At 35.7% G+C, this 22,583-nt stretch overlaps 2 protein-coding genes across 4 annotated transcripts in view; one reads left to right on the top strand and one right to left on the bottom strand.

The window, feature by feature from the left end:
* Window positions 1–11,155, top strand: part of LOC114327546 (sphingomyelin phosphodiesterase) — a 121,155-nt gene extending 110,000 nt beyond the window's left edge. For both annotated transcript variants that reach the window (XM_050641912.1, XM_050641907.1), the window contains 2 exons: window positions 7,089–7,273; window positions 10,977–11,155. In XM_050641912.1, coding sequence (XP_050497869.1) covers window positions 7,089–7,273; window positions 10,977–11,088 — 297 coding nt within the window. In that variant the 3' untranslated portion in view covers window positions 11,089–11,155. The remainder of the gene's footprint in view (window positions 1–7,088; window positions 7,274–10,976) is intronic.
* An 8,088-nt stretch (window positions 11,156–19,243) lies between these two features.
* Window positions 19,244–22,583, bottom strand: part of LOC114327545 (protein PTHB1) — a 51,962-nt gene continuing 48,622 nt past the window's right edge. For both annotated transcript variants that reach the window (XM_028276215.2, XM_050641899.1), the window contains 2 exons: window positions 20,384–20,579; window positions 19,244–19,486 (listed from right to left, as the gene is read on the bottom strand). In XM_028276215.2, the coding sequence (XP_028132016.1) occupies window positions 19,332–19,486; window positions 20,384–20,579 (351 nt within the window). In that variant the 3' untranslated portion in view covers window positions 19,244–19,331. The remainder of the gene's footprint in view (window positions 19,487–20,383; window positions 20,580–22,583) is intronic.

Here is a 22,583-nt window from a genome sequence, read left to right as displayed (position 1 = left end):
ATAGCGTTTTTAGATAGGATTGTCCCGTTATTCACAGCTTTTTCTTTCTTTTTAGTTGTACCGTTCCTTAAGGTACGTATCCATACGTTGGCGTGTAGCTGCTCAAATGGATACGGCATGCTCTCCCCTACATATAAACAGCGAGCACCAACGTATCCACTATGTGTAGCTGCTACACGGAGCACGGAGCACCAACCTATGGATACGTACCTTCAGAAACGGTACATTTTTTGCTATTATTCGGAGAGAGTCACCATAAATGGAATTTTGTATGAATCCCCATAGTTTCTGCTTGTTCGTTGTTTTTAAAAACATGAAACAGCCGTAATTTGTATAATTATATTGGTGATGCAAAATGATAAGTTAAGGGCCGGTTGTTCGAACGCTAATCAACAATGATCACTATCAAATATTTAATTACTGTCACCAACTGTCAATGTCAACTTTGGTTGGGTTGCTGAAAACATAATTGATTATAATTATGAGATTAGTTAATCAATTAACATACCAATTATTAACATAATTGATTAACTAATTTCATAATTGTAATCAATAATTATGTTTTCAGCAACCCAATCAAAGTTGACATTGACAGTTGTGACAGTAATTAAATATTTGATAATAATCATTTTTGATTAGCGTTCGAACAACCGGCCCTAAATGAAATGAATGTCGACTCGTTTCTAGTTTTCTGTTGACCCAGATATGAAAATATCAAAAGGCACCGCTAGGAAAATATTCCAAAAATGCGGTTCAGAGAAACTATATGAAACGAGTCTTTGTACTCTCATACAAAGTATGGCATTAGTAAAAATACAAAAATAGACGGTTTCGTTTTGATTTAAATCTGTCTCCTGTCATCCCCCGATAGTGCTATTTCTAGTCTAGGGGCCGGTTGTTCGAACGCTAATCAACAATGATCATTATTAAATATTTAATTACTGTCACCAAAACTGTCAATGTCAACTTTGTTTGGGTCGCTGAAAACATAATTAATTACAATTATGAGATTTATTATTAATTATGTTAATAATTATTGTTATATTAATTGATTATAGTGTCAGAATTGTAATTAATTATGTTTTAACAATTGACATTGTCAGTAATTAATTATTTGATAATGATCATTGTTGATTAGCGTTCGAACAACCGGCCCTTAGGGCCGGTTGTTCGAACGCTAATCAACATTGATCACTATCAAATATTTAATTACTGTCACAACTGTCAATGTCAACTTTGGTTGGGTTGCTGAAAACATAGTTAATTATAATTATGAGATTAGTTAGTCAATTAACATAACAATTATTAACATAATTGATTAAATAATTTCATAATTGTCGTCAATAATTATGTTTTCGGCAACCCAACCAAAGTTGACATTGACAGTTGTGACAGTAATTAAGTATTTGATAGTGATCAATGCTGATTAGCGTTCGAACAACCGGCCCTTAGTCTATTGTTCAGGCAATCTATATAGTGTAATAGGTAAGATTTGTAGCTTTCTTTGGGTTGTTCTTCTTTAATATTAGGCCGGCAGCTGGTGTTTTCTGGTAATTAAATATGTAGTTAAAAATATTTATTTATACTTAGGTAAATACCGTTAAAGCAGGACATAATATTGTATGTGTTAAAATTAATTTTATCAATTTTTTAATAACATTTAACCTCACAGGAGCCTCACTCTTACCGCATGCTTGCATTAATAACTGATGTAGAATAGCTTTTATAATTAATCTTGTTATTGTTAGAATTACTGATACTAAAAGAACTTTATAAAAACACAGTTAGATCTAAAATTACTTTAGGTATACAGTTCAAAACTTTTAAAATTCAGCACAAAATCCAAGCATGTCCCCGCTCTTTTTTTATTAAAAATACAAAATCTAAAAATATTTTTTTAACCGAGTCTTTTCATTAGTACACTTATGCTTGGAAAACGAATTGCACAACACAACAATTAAAATACTGATACACTTAACCCATTTTCTCCTTCTTCCGTATTTTCTTCGTCACTATCATCGCCCAATTCAATAATAAATTTATTTCCACCATTAATGAGGAAGTGCCCAATCTTCTTATAATATTCTTCCACTTTGATCACTTTGGCGATTCTTTTCAGCCAGTCTACTTTGGTAATATTGGCTACTTCTTTTTTAATTATCTCAATTACCTTTTTGTCAAATTTAGGAAATTTATTTGAACGCCTTATACTTGGTTTTAATTGTCCCCAAATTAACTCAATAGGATTGAAAACACAAAAGTAGGGGGGAAGTCTCAATATAGTGTGTCCATGCTTTTCGGCAATACTCTCTAGAGCGTATAATTTTCTAAATTGCTTCGTGTGTAGAACTTTAATAAGTTGTTTTTTTGTGTAAAAATCTTCGAAATACAAATCACTTTCCATTAAAAAATTTTGCAGGTCAGCTTTCTTTGAAGATGTATTTGGTATTTTAGTGAGCTGTCGGGAATGATAGGAAGCGTTGTCAAGCACTATTACGCTGTTTTTCTCCAAGTTTGGGATCAGCGAGTTTTCAAACCAATCTTCAAAAATGTCAGCTTCCATATTCTTATGGTAGTCAACGTTACAATCTTCCATTTTCTTCCCACATAATTTTAAAGCATTCGGAACCCATCCCTCACTTCCTCCGCAATGTACAATAATTAGTCGCGAGCCTTTATTTGCAGGCATTTCTGGTATGCACATGCTTGAACCATCTGTCCATCCTTTATTTACTGTATCGTGGGTATCATACCAAGTTTCATCTAAATAATAAATTCTCCTATTTTCTTGCCTATATTTAGTAATTTCTTCTAGGTACATATTACGTCTGTTGACTATTCTTTGGCTTTCCATAATTGCTTGACGTTTATTTATTTTTTTGAACTTAAAGCCCATTTTTTTATCCAATTTTGAAGAGTTTTCTCACAGCAGTTCATATTTCGACCGGTGGTTTCCAATTTCTTTCTTATTATTTCTATTGTAGGTATTTCATTGCTTTTGTAGCAGTCGTATATTGTGGTTTTCAATAGTTTTACAAGTGACGGATTTAAAGGTCTTGAAAATTTGTAGTCACTCGTTTCTTGCGATGATAGGGTTCATTTTTAACTATTTTATATACAGTAGAAAGTGGAATTTCTGTTAAATCAGAGGTGGCTTGTGCCAATAGTGTTTCATCGGAGCCGAATTTTGTACGTAGATTTTTGTATAGATTCAAACATACTTGCTGTGTTTCTGCATTTAAATGCATTCGAATCTTCTTTACGAGCTCTTTTTTTTTAGTAATTACATTCACACTAGCACTGGCAATTTCTACAATATCAGCGTTATCGTACGCGATATTTACATTATCCCACGGGCGCCACATCACTATTCACATTAATTAAATTACAATAATCAACACTTGACACTCTCCAAACGAAATACTAAACCAATATTCAAAATAATTACAGCAAACAAAACACTCGTATCACTTAACATACGTACACTCCAGTACTAATACACTGCTAGGCTACCGAACTAAAACTAATGTTTTGCACGAAACTTGTGAATAGATATGCGGGAGGTCTGGCCGTAAAAACACAGATGCTTTCAAAGGGCCGCTTCTTAAGCGTTTGACCTAACATCTATATTTGAAGAATATCATATTTCACCGGCTTAAAGCTATTCTACAGTATTTTTTACTTTTACAATACCTGATATCAAGAAGGCTATGCAAGAAGACAAATTTACATCAAAACTTCCGTAGTTCTCGGTATACAATAAAACTATTTATACCGGAGTAAGGTTAGAACGCCCTCTAACGGGGAATAAATGAAATAAATGTCGACTTGTTCATATCTGGGTCAACAGAAAACTAGAAACGAGTCGACATTTATTTCATTTATTCCCCGTTAGAGGGCGTTCTAACCTTACTCCGGTATAAATAGTTTTATTGTATACCGAGAACTACGGAAGTTTTGATGTAAATTTGTCTTCTTGCATAGCCTCCTTGATAACAGGTAGACCTAGAAATGGCGCTATCGGGGGATGGCAGGAGACAGATTTAAATCAAAACGAAACCGTCTATTTTTGTATTTTGATAAGTTAAAGCACAGCATCAGAAAAATAGTTTTAAAAACATGCTAAGTGTCTCAATCAAGGAGCAGGTTCCTTGAATTGGACGCATATATTCCTTGATTGGGACATGTTTAACTAAATAGGACAAGTCCAACAAAATCCATACTTTTGCATGCCAAAACGCATTTTATATTTCTAAATTTAAATCAAACACAAAAACTACAAATTTAGGTAGGTCTACACCGTTTCCCTAAACTTTTTAACGGGTTTATATACTCTAAAACACAAACAAACCTCTTAAAACATAACAAAAAATATATAAATTTTAATAAAAATAAACCATCACAATTGAGTCACATTATTTTTACATATGTATTTGGTAGTTTTATAAATAAAACCGACCTCGTATGCTGAGCACGACCTCTAGATGCAAAGCGATAAAAGGTTTATTCTCTTGGTAGCCCGGTGAATTGCAAAATTCAAGCTTTAAAACAGAAAGCTGTGAAGGCGATGTAACGGCAACCTTTTCCCGACAATACGTCATCAACAATTCGTCATTCTACCACCAAGTTCTCATCGTAGTGACAAAAACTAATAAGACAAATGCATGTGCACTAACAGAACATGCTTTAACATTAAAACATGGTTTCAATTTCGAGGGTTCCTGTATTTTTGCAAAATAAACTAACCACTTAAAACGTATTTTCTTGGAAATGTGTTACATTAAATGGAATAATTCTTGTATAAATAAAAAATCAGACATTGACAAACTCAGTAATATTTACTGTTATTTAATTATATTTTAATCTGATTGCTTTTTCTTTCTGTTCTTTATGTATCAGGTTGAAATACATTGTCCAAAGATGTCCTAAAATAAAGACACAACAAAATAATCACTCCTAGCGATCTATCTAAATTTTAGAATGTATTTTGTCCATCTTCTGTTTTTCAATATATTTAATATTTGTGTTATACAGGTTGAGTGCCGTCAAGCTTCTTTTTTTTTTTAATAATCTCACGACTAGTAAGTGTACCATAATACAATGTAATATTTTGTGAATATCTACATGTTTGTTTTTATTTACATTACAGAGTCTTGATAAAGGGATCAAACAATCCCGAAAGTTAGACCTAAAGTCATATATATGTGTTGGCCATTACGTCATCAGTATTGGCGAAGGTAATGACGTAACGAAGTTTTTCTTTAAATACAAACGGAGGTTACGGACACCGCATTTGAAAGGTCTCCTTGCATCGATGTATAATTGGAATATTGATTTTTAGAGGGTTAACTAAAGTTACGTACCTACTTGCTTAAGTATGATGTAAAAGTATGGAATCTGACGTCTTTAAAAAAATATTAAAACACGTCAGTTGTATTGTTTGACTGTTCATCAATTGCTATATATCTAAAATGAATAACCATTTTCAATTTCGTTGCAACACGGAACTACAGCCGCATCATTATTCCAGTTCAATCAGAGAGTGCAGCAAGCACCTCTACCGGTTTCGAAACTTATTAGTCTCTCATCAGGAGGCACATATGCTGCTCTCTCTGACCCAACTAGGAAAAACCCCGGCGTACAGTCACGGATTGCAACGAACGAAATGGCAGGGATGCCCTAGCGGCAACTGCTATCAAAAAACTAAGTTTTCAATCTAATAGCACATAAAACAACATCCAAAAATGTTATTCTACATCCTACCATTTACCAGACTGAAAACAATGGGAACCTTCTCTGGTAACACCTCCGCGGCTTCTGATTGAACTGGAATAATGATGCGGCTGTAGTTTCGTGTTGCAACGAAATTGAAAATGGTTATTTATTTTTGATTAACATGTTTACTCCTATTATAGTACGAAGGGAACCATGCTCGTTGGAACTTTACCGCACTGAGCAGATGAGATGTGAATTATAAATTGTAAAATTCCCTCATCTTCCTTAGTCTCAGCATCCGTTATGGCTTGCAAATTGTAGAAGCCTCGGAGGTGTTACCAGAGAAGGTTTCCATTGTTTTCAGTCTGGTAAATGTTAGGATGTAGAATAACATTTTTGGATGTCGTTTTATGTGCTATTAGATTGAAAACTTAGCTTTTTGATAGCAGTTGCTGCTAGGGCATCCCTTCCATTTCGTTCGTTGCAATTCGTGACTGCACGCACGGGTTTGTCCTAGTTGGGTCAGATAGAGCAGCATATGTGGCTCCTGATGAGAGACTAATAGTTTCTAAACCGGTAGAGGTGCTTGCTGCACTCTCTGATTGAACTGGAATAATGATGAGGCTGTAGTTTCGTGTTGCAACGAAATTGAAAATGATTATTCATTTTTGATTTACATGTTTACTCCGATTGGTGTACGAAGGGAACCATTCTCGTTGGAACTTTACCGCGCTGAGCAGATGGGATGTGAATTATAAATTGTAAAATTCCCTCATCCTCCTTAGTCTCAGCATCCGTTATGGCTTGCAAATTGTAGAAGCCTCGGAGGTGTTACCAGAGAAGGTTCCCGTTGTTTTCAGTCTGGTAGGATGTAGGATAACATTTTTGGATGTTGTTTTATGTGCTATTAGATTGAAAACTTAGTTTTTTGCTATATATTTGTTGGACATTGCGTCATCAGTGTAGGCGTAATGACGTAATCGACTCATGATTTTTTTAAATACAAACCGAGTTCACGGGACTCCTCATTTGAAGGATATCGTAATCGGCTTTGCAACAATCTATTATTCGAATATTACGTTACGAGTAGTTGTAGAAAAATGTTTCTACATTACGAGTAGTTGTGAAAATTCATTAGAGCCCCCGGGACTAATGCCTGGTTGCACCAACAAATCTTAAACTCCAGCTTAGCCCAGCTCAGCTGATAGATAGGGACCCTTTAAGCTGAGCTTAAGGCACGTCTTAAGCGTAAGATTTGTTGGTGCAACCAGGCATTATTGAACGACGTAGTACTACAAACAAAAATTATTATTGTTCTCGAGCAATAATCTATCCCTTTTCAATATAAATTCATAAATAATAGTTTTTTTTAGAACGTCAAAGATTTCGAAACCTACACATTTGATTTAGATGAAGCAAACAAGAACCAAAAAATAGACTGGATAAAGCTCTATTCATTTAAAGATTCTTTCCACGTTGATAGTTTATCACCAGCAGATCTTAGCGATTTGGTAATAAATAAAATGAAAAATGACACAGTAGTGGATCTATACAACAGGTAATGATTATTTTGTAATTAATACGAATTTTTTGTTTACTTTCTCAAATATTTAACCACAAACTCAAAAATACCTTAAAAATAGAGATAGTTAAATATAATTAATGAAAGGGTAACAAATCAATTGAAAATTCTGTCCGACAAAATACATGGGACGTTTTCGTAGTCCGTCGTTCCAAATTTTTAACCTGTTCCACAATTAAAACTTCCCCTGTTCTAGTGTTCCCGTACATCAAAGTTTGACCGACTATTTAGACACCGTTAAACTGTTAAAAAATTTTCATAAAATAAACTTTTTTTGGTACGCGCGATCCAGGTCTATTAATTTCGAATATTCTTTGTGATTAGTATTTTTTTTACAAGCAAGCAAGCAAGCAATTTGATTCAACCCGACCTGTGGGAATGTCCACCCTCTCGAAAGAGTACATTCGGATGTAACAATTCATTGGGGCGAGGTGTTTTGACCCGAGTGTAAACAGGGATCACCCCACCTCGCTCCAATGCCCCAGGCCATCCCTTTCCCCCCCATAGCACGCTGATGCGCAATGAGGGCACAACTATCGTAGCCAAATGCTCTTCACAATGGAATCCTGGGTAATAAGATTCCATGTGGTACCCTAATCGAATGCAAAAATCTTAGGCTCAGCGTGATGCGCTCTATACCTTTATCGTCTTACTTACTTAACCGCGGTACTAAAAATTGCTTGCTTGGGCCCCAAGTCATCGTGCTGAGCCCTATTGGGCTCTGCCCAATGACTTGTTGCTCGAGTTTTTATGTGATTTTTTTGTTTTATTATATTTTTTTGGGGGCTTACGCCTTTTTATTTTTTATATATATTTTTTTGGGGGCTTGCGCCCTTCTATAATTTTCTGTAATTGTCTTACCTTAAAGGTGATCGTGGTGTTGGATCTTCGTGTGTAACGCTATCTTCGGCACTTGTTTTTGAGCTAGGAACTGACTACTATCACTTTTCACTTTTGTTCACTTTATTCCACTATTTGCTGTTTCGGTCTTCTGTGCTTCCATCGGTGGAACTCATCATACCTTAACATCTCTCGCAGTATGTGACTTGGGTGGTGCTCCAGTTCCGCGAATTTGACCCTTGCCTTGTCTGTCATGATTTCGGTGACTCTCACCTGTTGGAGTTCTCCGAACAGGAATCTTTCTGCTACGTATCTTGGGACTCTGGCGGCTTCTCTCAAGCTGCTGTTGTGGACCGCTTGAATCTTCTTTTTGTGGGTGTTACATGCTTGTCCCCATGCGAGAGATGCGTATGTTAATACCGGTAGTATAATGCTGTTTATCAATCTTAACCTTGTTTTTAGTCTTAGTTTGCTTTTTCTGCCTGTAAGTCCTCTTAGTGTTGCTTTCGCTATGTTGGCCTTATGGACTGTGGCTTCTACGTGTTTTTGGAAGGTTAATCCTTTGTCCATGATGAGTCCTAGATATTTAGCTTCGTTTTTCCACTCGATGGGGGTGTTCTGTACCGTCAGCTGTTCCTCTGGTTGTTGTCTTCCTTTCTTGTATAGAACCGCTTGTGTCTTTTCCGAGTTGATGGCTATCTTCCATTTTATACTCCATTCCTCTATTTCTTGTAGTGCTGTTTGCAGGTTGGTCACTGCTATATCTACATTTCTGTGTTTGGCCGCTATCGCTGTGTCGTCGGCGTATAGGCTCATAAGGGTACCTGGTGTTCTAGGTACGTCAGCGGTGTATATCGTGTACAGCAGGGGTGACAGGACCGCTCCCTGGGGTACTCCAGCCTCCGGGTTCCCGAGTTCGGACAGGACTTGTCCTATCCGAACCCTGAAACTCCGGCCGCCCAAGTACGACGAGATTAGCCTCGTCATCGCCCCGCTGTACCCGTATCCCCTCATTTTGTATAAAAGCCCCTTATGCCATACTCTGTCGAACGCTTTGCTTACTTCCAGGAACGCTGCTCCAGTGTACTGCCTGTCTTTGAACCCAGCTGCTATGTACTCGGTTAATCTGAGTACTTGTAGCTCACTGGAGTGCTCTGCTCTGAATCCGAATTGAGCTTCTGGGATAATGTTTAGTCTATTTGTTTCCGCTTGCAGTCTGCTAAGAATGATTCTTTCCGCTATCTTGCTGATCGCTGGAAGTAAGCTGATTGGCCTGTAGTTCTGCGGGAATGTGTGGTTCTTACCAGGTTTTGGGATCATAATGACATGGGCCATTTTCCACCTGCTCGGGAATATCTTATATCTTATTATCGCGTTCACTATGTTTGTGAAGTATACTATAGCTTTTCTGGGCAAATACTTTAGGGCTCTGTTTGTTATTTCGTCTGGACCAGGCGCTTTTCTCGGTGAACTGTTTCTGATGTGTTCGTTGATTTCTTCCGGTGATGTTGGGGGAATGATGTCCTCTGGGTCTTCTGGTCCTTCTTCTTGTTCTTCGACTTCTTCCAGGAAGTCGTCGTCTTCGTTTTGATGGAAGTTTAGGTCGCATTCTCTTTCGAGTGTAGCCCTCATCGCATCTACTTTATCCTCTATGGTGTATACCATGCCGTATCTTCCATGTAATGGGGGGATGGGTTTTCTGTCGCTTCTCAACATTTTTTGGAGATTCCAAACGTTTTTCATGTTTGAGTCTAGTTCTTCCATCTCTTGTACAAAGTTGTCCCATTTTTTGCTGCGGTGGAGTTGTAGGGCCGTTTTGACCTCTCTGTTTAATGTATTTGCCCAGGTTTTGTCTACTCGATTTCTTGTTCTTCTGGCTATTTGTTTCGCTCTATTTTTTTCCCTTATCAACTCTTGAGTTTCTTGTGGTATGTCTTTGAACCTTCCCGTATGGATCTCGACTTCTTCCTCTGTTGTGCTGTTTCTGATTGCCTCTTGGATGATGTTTTCGAGCTCTAGGACCTTTACTTCTATTTCTTCAGGGTTATTTATAACTGGCACTATATTTATTCTTTCACTCACTAATCTTTTATAGTTCGTCCACTTTGTTTTCTTTTTTGTTCTTTTCGGTGGGTTTGTCTCTTCCCATGTTCCAATTTCTAGTAGAATGGGGTTGTGGTCTGTTGATCCTTCGTCCAGCGTGATTAGTTCTGTTTGTAGTCCTAGGTTTTTGGCCACAACTATGTCGATATGGGTGGGAAGTCCATTTCCTGGGAAGTGTGTTGGTTCTTCTGGGCCCATTGCCACTGTATCTTCGTTATTTTCTATGTAGCTATTTAGTAGTCTTCCATTTCTGTTCGTAGCTCTATCATTCCAGTTGGGGGATCTTGCATTCAGGTCTCCTATTATGATGGATGTTTCAGCGATGTTAAGGAACGCATCTAGGTCATCGTCCATTAATGGGTGTTGCGGTCTTACGTAGGCTGATGTTATTCTGACTGCGCCTTGCCTCATTTTCACTTCTACTGTTGTTGCCTCCATGTTAACTAGTGGTGGAGTCGTGAATCTGGTGTGAGTGATTCCCTTCTTTACTAGGATGGCCGTTCCTCCTGATCTTCTAGTGAGGTCGTTCCTATATACATCGTACCCAGGAAACTTTAGGTTGAAGTTGTTTGTTAGCTTGTTCTCCTGGATTGCTACGATGTCCATCTCATATCTATTGGCGATTTCATCCATGATGTTTTGGTTCGTTGATATACCGCCCGGATTCCAGGAGCCTATCCTCATTTTTTTTTTTACATAGCATAATATAAAATTACATTCATATATTTATTTTTAGATTTTTCTACCGTGGCAGTTCAAAGGCTAACCAGACATATGTCGGTCGGGATTTAAGATGTCAGATTTTATTGACTGTGGAGGGAGAAGCTGATATGTGCAACCACTTGTAATAATTTTTTATTAAAATATTATTCATTACTTCTTATGCAGTCAGAATAAAAAAAGTTATTAATTAAATGTAGTTCATCCTTTTTTTACTCTATCTTTATACAGCGTAATAGTCCAGTCGGGTTAGAAGACGAAAAAAACACCTAACCTTGCATGGCGAGCTGTCTCAAATTTTATTATTTTAACAATCCACAAGGAAGAACATCCTGTAGTTGGCTGTATACCATTAATTACAAGTGAAATTTAATAAAAAATTTTCTTCTTGGTAAAAGGTATATTAGTTTAAAAAGCCCTAAAGGGCTACAAACATATGAACAAAACGTTTTCGCTCTGTAACAAGAGCATCATCAGTGTTGCCTAAAATAAGTATAACCACATTAATTAAAGCAAATGTTAAAGTTAAAATGATGATCAAGCTAAAAGGAAAGTTTGGTTATACTTACAAGAACATGGTGAGCCAACCAAAAAATACAAAGGTCAAAGCCTTTCAAGAAACAGACAAAAGTCTTATATAAAAGAAAACATCGAAAAATCCAAAGGATGGATAAAATTCCTAAGGATACTGCCCTATGGCAACATATGACTCCCACACGTTGTAAGTGGGTCAAAAGGTAACTAGGTCATTCTGTTATAAGAGGTGGCAGGCAACTAATAGATGAGACTTCAAAAGCGAATCTGTCTGATGTCAGCACGACAATTGTCAATGATTGAAGTTTTATGAAATTTTGGTTACGCAGCTACTAAATTTAAAGTTATTTGTGGTACAAGCAATGATAACAGGATTCCTAAGGATACTGCCATAGGGCAGTATCCTTAGGAATTTTATCCATCCTTTGGATTTTTCGATGTTTTCTTTTATATAAGACTTTTGTCTGTTTTTTGAAAGACTTTGACCTTTGTATTTTTTGGTTGGCTCACCATGTTCTTGTAAGTATAACCAAACTTCCTTTTAGCTTGGTCATCATTTTAACTTTAACATTTGCTTTAATTAATGTGGTTATACTTATTTTAGGTAACACTGATGATGCTCTTGTTACAGAGCGAAAACGTTTTGTTCATATGTTTGTAGCCCTTTAGGGCTTTTTAAACTAATATACCTTTTACCAAGAAGAACATTTTTTATTAAATTTCACTTATTATTTTAACCTTTAGGGGGCTTACTGGACTGAGTGTGCTGAAATTATTTGGAGAGGTACTGGAAAGAACCAATGAGGTTAAGTATCTAGTGGTAACCCTGGATTCGAAACTTAATTGGAATACTCATTTTACCAATATAACCAATAGGGCTAAGCGACTCTTCTGGAACTGCAGACGAGTCGTAGGTAAAACCTGGGGATTGAAACTAAAGGTGATATGTTGGTTATACACATCAGTGATACGACCGACAGTCATTTATGGGTCAGTACTCTGGTGGAGAAAGACGGCTTTGCAATCTTGTGTGACCACTTTCACCACCCTACAAAGACAAGCGCTTCTAAATATAACAGGAGCCTTGAATAGTACAGGAACGGCTTCATTAGAGACTATCACAGGTCTCCCTCCGCTGGAATTATATATTTCGGCGGTAGCCTTTATGACCATCCTGAGACTCAAAGCAAACAATACTTGGAGGCCAAATTATGTATTGAATAGCCACGCAAACATTACTGGGACTATACTTGAGGAATCCATCTTTATGATGAACTCAGATATGATGACACCAGAACTAATCTTCACTGATGGATCTAAAACTGCCCATGGTACTGGATCAGGAGTCTTTGGACAAATACGTAACTATAATAAATCTTACAGCCTAGATCAACATACAACGGTGTTCCAGGCTGAAGTTTTTGCTTTGGTGGCCTGCATTGATTAAATCATTGATGAAGACCCTAAAGCTAAGAAAATTAACATTTACATAGATAGCCAATCGGCTATTCTGGCTGTAAAGAATCCTGTCACCAAATCAAAACTGGTGAGAAGCTGCAAAGATCTCCTCAATAACCTAGCAAAAGACAATGAAGTTTCTTTAATATGGGTGCCGGGTCATAAAGGGATGCATGGGAACGAACGAGCAGATATGTTAGCGAAACAAGGCTCGAGAGAAACTTTTGAAGGCCCAGAACCTTTCTGTGGCATCACTAAAAATGCTATGAAAAACGAGGTTCAGAAATGGCTGATAAAGAATCATCAAAATAAATGGAGAACCACTCAAGTGCAAATCCAGACTAAAAAAATAATCAAGAAGATTGATAAAAAACTCTCGAACAGTTTGATGAACCTCAATAAAAGAGAGATCAAAACAGTCACTGAAATGGTGACTGGACATTGCCGTTTAAGAAATCACCTATACAAACTAGGTAAGGTGAATTAACCATGGTGCAGAAAGAGCGAAATGGAAGAAGAAACTGCCATACACATACTATGCAATTGCAGTGTGCTAGGTGATGTAAGGCAGGACTTCATTGGTCAAATGAGGTTTGAACCAGAAGAGATCCTAAAACTACCAATAAGAAAACTGTTGGCCTTCGTTGAGGCCACAGGACTTATTAAAGTTTAAGGAGAAGAACAGGGTTTTGTACAAAGGTCTTATGACCAAGTGCTAGAGACTAACGAGTCTCGCCTCTAGAGAGACTAACGGGTCAATAATAGTGTAAATTTAAAATCTCAACCGAATTCCGCCATTGTGTTAGCTATCTTGATTTTAAATGAGAACCGTTTTTGCTCAATATCTCCGCCATTTTCAACTTCTTGGCAAAAATGGTAAGGACTGCAATTGTTGCAAATGCGATTTTCTACAAATTCCTTTTTACAATAATAGGGGAAGCATATTCATTAAATTCAATCTCGTTTTAGTAATTTAAGTATTTTTTATTTTTTTGCTAAATAAATATTTCAAGTTGTACGTATACGGTAAAGGCGCGAGCGTAGTAATTTGCGGGGATTGGTTTTATTGGAATTGTTTTTATTCAATATCTTGGGCATTTTAAACTCTTCGACAAAATGGTAATGACTTAAATTGTTGCAATGGCGATTTCCTACAATTTCTTATAATTTTTTTCGTGCCATCGGTATTTTCCGAGTAAGGTCAATTCGCACACATCCGCGACCGTACTGTGAACGTGTACAGGACGTGATTCCTCAGGCAACGTAAAAATATTCCTCTGCGAAAATAAACGGCCCAATTTGCACGCCTGGCACAGTGGCCAGACAGTGCTGTTAGTGTTTTCGACGCGACCGTACTAGTCCAGTCGTGGACATTTTTCAAAAATGGGTGTAAGCTAGTTCGCTTCCGCAGGATAATACATACTGCACGTTCACCCTGGATAATCTAAATGGACTAGCACAAGAGGCGCCAGACAATTTTCCCAAGATCTCCTGGTAGAAAGATATCACAGTTTTTAAAGTAATTAAAGATGAGATAACTACTAATAAATGGACTGCATGAGCGTGCTTATTTAATATCGAAGGTATGAGAAGAGCAAACATTTAGTGAAGGAATGTCCGATCAGATCCTTCAATGACAGTCGATTGAATATGTCAACTAAATGTTTGTATGTAAAAATTAATTATTATTATTTACAATGTATTTGTTCTGTTAAATAAGTAAAAGGGTTCTTGAACTTTCTCAGGTTTATTGAACTCAATATAAAACAGTAAGGTTAGAAGAGATGAGATCTTCCATCGGCGATCGGCGTTGACGTATTAGTGCCTCACTTCACAACTTACAGAGTTGCCAGATTGTGCCGATAGTACATCTCCCTCTTTACAAAAACAAGTTTTTATGAAATTAAATAATCTTTCAAATAAGCTAACCGTCGAGATATTCTTTTCAGACGGGAAGAATCCTGTTCCATATCAGAACAGTTATTTTCTGTATTTGGAACTGTTAGCACATTATTGTTATCACTACATAACTCACTGTTTCCCGCACAATCCTTCCGACTCGCACAATCTTCCCACCTACCTTCTTTACAATTAAAATCAGAACCAGAAGTGGACAGAGGCAGTACTGGAGTAGATTCAGGTTCAAAGTAGTATGGTGCAGGAATGAGGTCATGACGGTTTCGTCTGTAATTTCCAGACTTCGTTTTTACTATATAAGATCTTGGTTCGCTTAAAATGGACGAAATTTTTCCGTACAACCTCAAATCAGTTACCCAAACACTGTCTCCTATGTCTTTTATTAAATTGTCCTGGTCCTATGTCTTTTATTAAATTGGGAGGCTGATTTTTCTTTCGCTCTATTTTCTCTCTCTACCACCGAATCGGTATTAACGGGATTATTTAACAATTCTGGAATTACGGGTAAGGGAGATCTCAATTTACGATTCATTAATAGTTCGGAAGGCGAAAATCCGCATTCAAGGGGTGTGGTACGGTAAGCTAATAAAGCTAGACTAAGGTCTTCATTTTTCTTAAGGAGATTTTTCGCTATTTTAACTGCAGCCTCTATACATCCATTGGATTAAGGGAAATAAGGGCTACTAGTAATATGTCTGAAATCATATTGAGAAGCAAATATTCTAAATTGAGTACTGAATTGAGGCCCATTATCTGAACGCACTATCTCCGGAATCCCATACCGACTAAAAAGTTCTTTAAGTTTGGATATTATTACCAATTCAGTCATAGTGGTTAATTTAAATATCTCAAAGAAACGGGAATAATAGTCAGTAACGATTAAGTACCAGCAGTTATGTTTAAAAAGATCCAAAGAAACTTTCTGCCATGGGCGCTCAGGAAAAGGATCCCTTATAAGGGGCTCTACCGGATTTGTTCTATATTCTATGCATATAGGACAATTTCTGACTAAATTTTCGATCTGAGTGGATAGACCCAACCACCATATTGAAGCTTTGTCTCGCTCTACATTTTACAATCCCTAAATGACCTTGATGGAGATATTCTAAACACCGAAATTGTAGACATCTAGGGATAAATAATCGGGAATTTCTCAATAATAGATTATCGCTAAAAGACAACTTCAACCTAAAATTATAATAAGGCTTTAAGCATTCCTCTAATTTATTTTGTTCAGGCCAACCCGACGTACAATATTCTCTTAATTTTAAACAATTGGGATCTTTTTTCTGTCCTTCCTTAATTTCTTCAATAAAATACGGCTTTACTTGAACCGAACTAACTATAAGATGTACTTGAGCTTCTACTTCGCTTGCTAATTCATCTTCAATTGGGTCACTGCTATTCTCATCGAACCGACGTTAAAGAGCATCCGCTACAACCAGATCTTTGCCTGGAGTATAATGAACCTCATAATCATATCTCATCAATCTAATTCTGAGTCTTTGCAAGCGAGGTGTGAGCTCATCGATGGGTTTTGATTTTAGTACTTGGACCAACGGTTTGTGGTCAGTCTCTAAAACAATCGGTATCCCAGTGATATATTATTGAAACTTATCAGCAGCCCATGTCAGAGCTAGGGCTTCCCGCTCTATTTGGGCACATATTTTTTCAGTGGAAGAAAGCAAACGAGAAGCATAGGCAACAATTTCCTTTTTACCCTCATTAAAGTGAATCAAACATGCTCCCAATCCAAATGATGAGGCATCCGCTGAAACTGCTATCTGTTTGGTAGGGTCAAACTAGTGGCGGCTCGTCAGGGTCGGCAGTGCCGACCCACACATTTATGGACACATTATAGATTTTTTTAAATATATAAGTTAATCAGAGTTGATGATATTCGTGAAATAAAAAAAATATCTGTGAGATAATACAGACTAAATTTTATTCATTGTTTTTAAAAGAATTCGAACGATCTGATACGTTAAGTGATCCCTGTGCGCTGTGCGTAAGAGACTTTTCAAATTCTAGAGATCCTAGCCAGCCATACACCTGACTGCGATTGTGTGAATTCATGGCCCGCTTCGGCTAGCCGTACCCAGTTGACCATTTGATTGTAATAAGACGCTATGGAATATTAGCCGATAGGCAACCAATTATACATTCCCCGTATTTATTTGAATGACAAGTACGGCAGAAAAACAATCTGCCGAGCACAGCGGTGATCTGCAAACGGCAACAAAACACGTACTTGGACGTTGAGATTTAATTTGGACGTTGAGAGGTGACTCATAATATTTGAGTTATCATCCCACTCAAAAAGGTCCGGAACATTGTTTAAATAATCAAAATGTCAAAAAATAAAGGAAAAATTCGATTTTTTTCTTCATTTTTTGAATATAACTTTAAAAGTATTCATTTTCGAGAAAAGTTGCACTGACATAAAAGTTGCGTAATTAAATTTTCTACAACAAAGGATTAGCTAAAAATTTTAAAAACTGTCACCCTTGTTGCAAAATAGCAATAAATGCGAAAAAATCATAAAAAACAAATATTCACATTTTACGTTTTTCAACCGCTTATGCTACACTTAAGACCTTCATAATTTTACCCAGAAAAACAATATCATATATATAATAAAAAAATACTGTGAATTTCATTAAGATCGGTTCAATAGATTTTGCAAGATAAATTTTGCAATCCAGCTTTCGCAAAAAAATTAATTTTTTCAAAATGTTGCAGAACTGAAAATAAAGCAGACAGCAAGTTGAATTTATTTTTACGTATAGAAGAATACTGTACCTTTCTTTATATGTAAAAAAATTCAACTTGCTATCTGCTTTATTGTCCGTACTGCAACATTTTGAAAAAATTAATTTTTTTTGCAAAAGCTAGATTGCAAAATTTATTTTGCAAAATGTTTTGAATCGATCTTAATGAAATTCACAGTATTGTTTTATTATATCATAAAGGTTTTCTGGTTAAAATATGAAGGTCGTAAGTGTTAGCATAAATGGTTGAAAAACGTAAAATGCGAATACTTATTTTTTATGTTTTCTTTTTCGCAATTATTGCTGTATTGCAACAAGGATGGCACTTTTTAAAATTTTTAACCAATCCTATATTATAGGAAACTTAGTTACTCAACTTTTATGTCAGTATAACTTTTCTCAGAAGTGAATATTTTGAAAGTTAAAATCAAAAAACGAAGAAAAAAATTCGAAGTTTTTCTTAATTATTTGACATTTTGATTATTTAAACAATGTTCCGCACCTTTTTGAGCGGAAGGATAACTCAATTATTATTTACAAGGAATTTTCAAAATATCTATTAGACAAGTTCAATAAAAATTATCCATCATTCTTTATTCAAATAAAATAAGAAAATGGATTAACAGTTTTATATGCTGATTAAATATTTTCGGAAGGTGGGATAAGTTACAAAATATGTTTAATTTTATATACTGCAATTCATTAGGTACAACAAACTGTTCCCGAATTTAATAAATTATTGTGCTCAAATGTTGGCAAATTCTGCCTCAAATGAACGGGATTTCTCTTGACTCAAAAGAGTCAAAACGTATTGTCGAAACACCATGAAACAAGAGAGAATGTCAAACTTGTCTCAAATGTCAATAGAAAAAAACTTTTAAAACCTCTCCAAAACAATAATAAATTTTACAATGACGTTATAACCCATTTTGATACTTCGAAACAACATAGACTAGAGTTAATTTATAAACAGGTTTACAAAAAAAAACAGAAAAAAATAAAAAAAACAAAAACCAAAAATCTTCTATGAAATTGAAGCCTTTTAATTAGATGGCATGCCTATCTGAGGAGACAAAACCTTGCCGACCCTGTCCCTAAAGCCACGAGCCGCCACTGGGTCAAACTAAGCTAAACATGGACTTTTTTGTAGTAATTCCTTAACTCTTACAAAGGCTTGTTTCTGCGGACTGTCCCAGATAAATGTGACACTCTTTTCAGTAATGACGTAAGGGGCTCTAGGATTTCAGAGCGATTAGGTATAAATCTACATGAAAAATTTATCATACCTAAAAACTGTAGTAATTCTGTTTTATTAGTCGGTTCTGGAAAGTTAATAAATAATTTATTAGGTAATCATTTTCAAGAAAGAACGATGTACTGTGGACTATACCGTATAGACAGATTTCTAGTTTCTATGACTTAGTATAAAAAGTCATTCGTGAATAATTTCATGCACGTGCAAAGATATAATGGAAGAAGAACTATTTCCACATAGCCATGTCGAATGTCAGACTTGCCTTATTGACCAACGACGTTATTACCAATGACGCAACGTACCAAAGTATGCAAAGGGGCAACCGAAGTAGGAAGAAGAAAACCACTGTTAAATATGGAATTTATATTATATACCATAATTAAAACATATAGTCACAATTAATGTATGCCATACTTTTTGTGAGGATTATATTTATTTATTCTTCTTCATTTTTGTGACGCTTTCTTAATAAACTTCTTCTCGCTGACAATAAACGCATGCTTGCTTGGCCGAGTTGACTTCCCATAGGTTTTTCATCTTCATGTTCTATTTCTGGTTTTGACAATTCTTCTTCTTCTTCTTCATTTTCATCTACAAATAATATAATTACCTATTACTTTTTTGTATCAAGTGTAAATTGTTTCCTACGATGGTTAAATTGGGATGCTTATTGTTTTCACCCATTCTGAAAAAATGTGAAAACTTTGGATGCCTGTCCCAGAGACTTTGTAAACACAACTCCTCTGTTATTAGACCGGATATAATGACAAATTAGCTGTCGAATGAAAGCTTATAACCCAAGGATGTTATTAGAAGTGAGAAATTTGACCTCGGTTTTAGAGTTAAATCGGAATTACTGTTTTAAATTCACCCAAATAGTATAAGCGGTCTATTATTAGACGTGTCTTAACAAGTCGAGAACAAATATATACTTCCGGTTTCATGCATGTCTGACCGAGAATATAACTCCTTTGTTAATAAAACAGATAGAATGACAAATGAGGTGTCGAATTAGAGCTTCTAACTTTCTAATCCAAGGATGGTATTAAAGATAAGAAATTTGTCCTCGGACTTCCGGTTTTAGAGTTTCAACCAGTAGTACGGTTTTAAAGCTGCCAAAATAGTACATGAACCTCCATCTTCAATATGTACTACCTGACGTAGAAGTAGTACCGGGAATTACTTTTTATCTGTTTGTCTTTTGTCTAGTGTATGTTATATGTTATGCGTTAATTTTGCCACTCCAATTTAGATAAATGTTAGACAAAATAAGTTTTCAACCTAATAGAAACATTAATAATATTGAAAAATATTAAAAATGTTACTAAAACATTTTTAATCGAAAACTTATTGGTCCATTTCCCTGGTAACACCTCCACGGCTTCTAAAAATTGCAAGCCAGATGGATGCTGAAGCGAAGAATCGGGGATATGGGGGGATAATCCGGGGATTATCCCCCGGGGATAAACTAAAATTTATCGTACTCACTCTCCACTTGTACAGTTTCAGGTGTCTCTATTTTTGAAATTCTTTCTAGTACTTGAACAAGACGTTTCTCCATTTTTGATATATCTGTTACTTTTTCCACATTCGACTGTGAAATCCTCAATTTATCTTTCTCGGATTTTGCCAATGAGGTTCTCAACAAATAACTTAGAGCGGCATCCATCACATCTTCCCAGTCCTAATAAAAAGAGAAAATAATCATTAAATTTTATATAAAAAAATAAAATATTAAAATTTAAAAGGGAGATCCCTGTAGTTAGCTGTACCTATACCATAGTTATAAAAACTTAATAATGAAGTAATAAACTTCCGTTGTAAGTGGTATATTTAATTTTATTAACATAGTATATTAAAGTGTAAGTGGATATTGAGGCATTTAAAACACGCGAGATTTTTCGAAATACAGCAAGTGTTTTAAAGACCAATTATCCACGAATACTTTACGCTATTTTTTTATTGGTACACTTTGAAATCATGTATTATTACCTGGCAGATGTTCCGCCACTGCTACTGAAGCTCCTTCAGAAAATTGAGGAACAACCACAAGTGCTGCTAGAGCAACAAAAGACATCTCACGTTTTTCACGCATGCAGAATAGAGTGCGTCTGAAAGACATTAGATATGCCGACGAAGCAGAAATTTTTTTAAATAGCTTAGATGGTTTGCAAAGAATAATGTCCCGCATATCAGATATAAGTAGAGAACATGGACTTGATCTCAATACGAAAAAAAAAAACAAAGTACATGCTAGTCAGTAAACGCGAAATATTAACTGGCTAACCAACAACCAAACGTTTATTGTGCAAAGTATTGGATCGAATCAAGTTGTGCCATCATAGCTCCTTGTATTTACCGATTTGTTTTAAAAAAATCTTTCTAAGTTCTAAAAGGAATTCTGCAAAATATGCAGTAATATAAAATATTCTATGTAATAACGTGATATTTCAGGAATTGTCGATGCAGCAAGTGTCATGAAAGTGCCGCGGCTCTTCATTTTTTTAAATTATGATTTTTTTTGAAAATCAAATGATGCTTTTACTGAGATCAGGTTTATTTTCTGCATGCGTGAAAACGCGAGCAGTCTTGTGTGGCTCTAGCAGCACTTGTTATGGTTGTTCCTTAATTGTACGAAGGAGCTTCATTATCAGTGGTGGATCTAGACATTTTCTTTGGGACGGGGAGGGACTTCCAATGAAACACCAACTAAAAGACATAAAAAACCTAAAACCAATCTACATAAAAATAATACCTTGTAGTGGCGTACTGAGCATGGTTCTGCGGGTTCCGCGGAACCAAGGCCAGGGCCCCGCAGGGGCCCGCTCTAGCCCGCTTTGCTTTTTTTTTCTAATTTGATAGGGACATTTTGCACTACACAAGTACACAATAGCAAAATGTAACTTCTTAATAAATTTTTATTTTTGTCTAGTTATTTATAAATAAGAATACCTATTTATCAAAAAATTTGAAAACAAAATTAATAATAGACACAAGGAAAACTAACTTTTGGAAGGTTCTGTACTTGTTTTACCTACTAAAAGAAAGTGACTAAACTAAAACGCAAGTTCTGGTTTCAACACATGTAAAGAATTACCGCCTGTAGGTACCTTTTTACTTAAAAACTTATATTTATATCTGCACGTTTCATGGATTAGTTGTAAACTAGAAAGTTGTAAAATTTTGAAAATTGACACAGTCATTGCAAGTTTTATACTTTTGGCAGGGTTATAAAAATGCCTAATCCCAAGACAATGACCTCGACGAAAGATGCTTCTTTTGTTTGTATTTATAGCATCATCATTCTTTATATAGCTTTTACTTTAAAGTAATAATTCTTGATAACTGAAATAAATATAAATAGTACTAGGGCGCATCTGTTCTGAGATGGACGTTGAGAGGTGACTCAATTTTTTTTGCAGAAATTGCTTGAAAATAATTCAAATAATAATATTTAAGTTATCCTCCCGCTTAAAAAGGTCCGGAACATTGTTTAAATAATCAAAATGTCAAAACATTAAGGAAAAATTCGATTTTTTTCTTGGTTTTTTGATTATAACTTTAAAAGTATTCATTTTCGAGAAAAGCTGCACTGACATAAAAGTTGCGCAATTAAATTTTCAACAACATAGGATTGGTTAAAAATTTTAAAAATTGTCATTCTTGTTGCAAAATAGCAATAAATGTC

The sequence above is a fragment of the Diabrotica virgifera genome, chromosome 1 (assembly GCF_917563875.1).
Source record: "Diabrotica virgifera virgifera chromosome 1, PGI_DIABVI_V3a".
Lineage (NCBI taxonomy): Eukaryota > Metazoa > Arthropoda > Insecta > Coleoptera > Chrysomelidae > Diabrotica > Diabrotica virgifera.
Note: the sequence above shows the minus strand (reverse complement) of the source record. Positions and strands in the feature narration are given on the sequence as shown.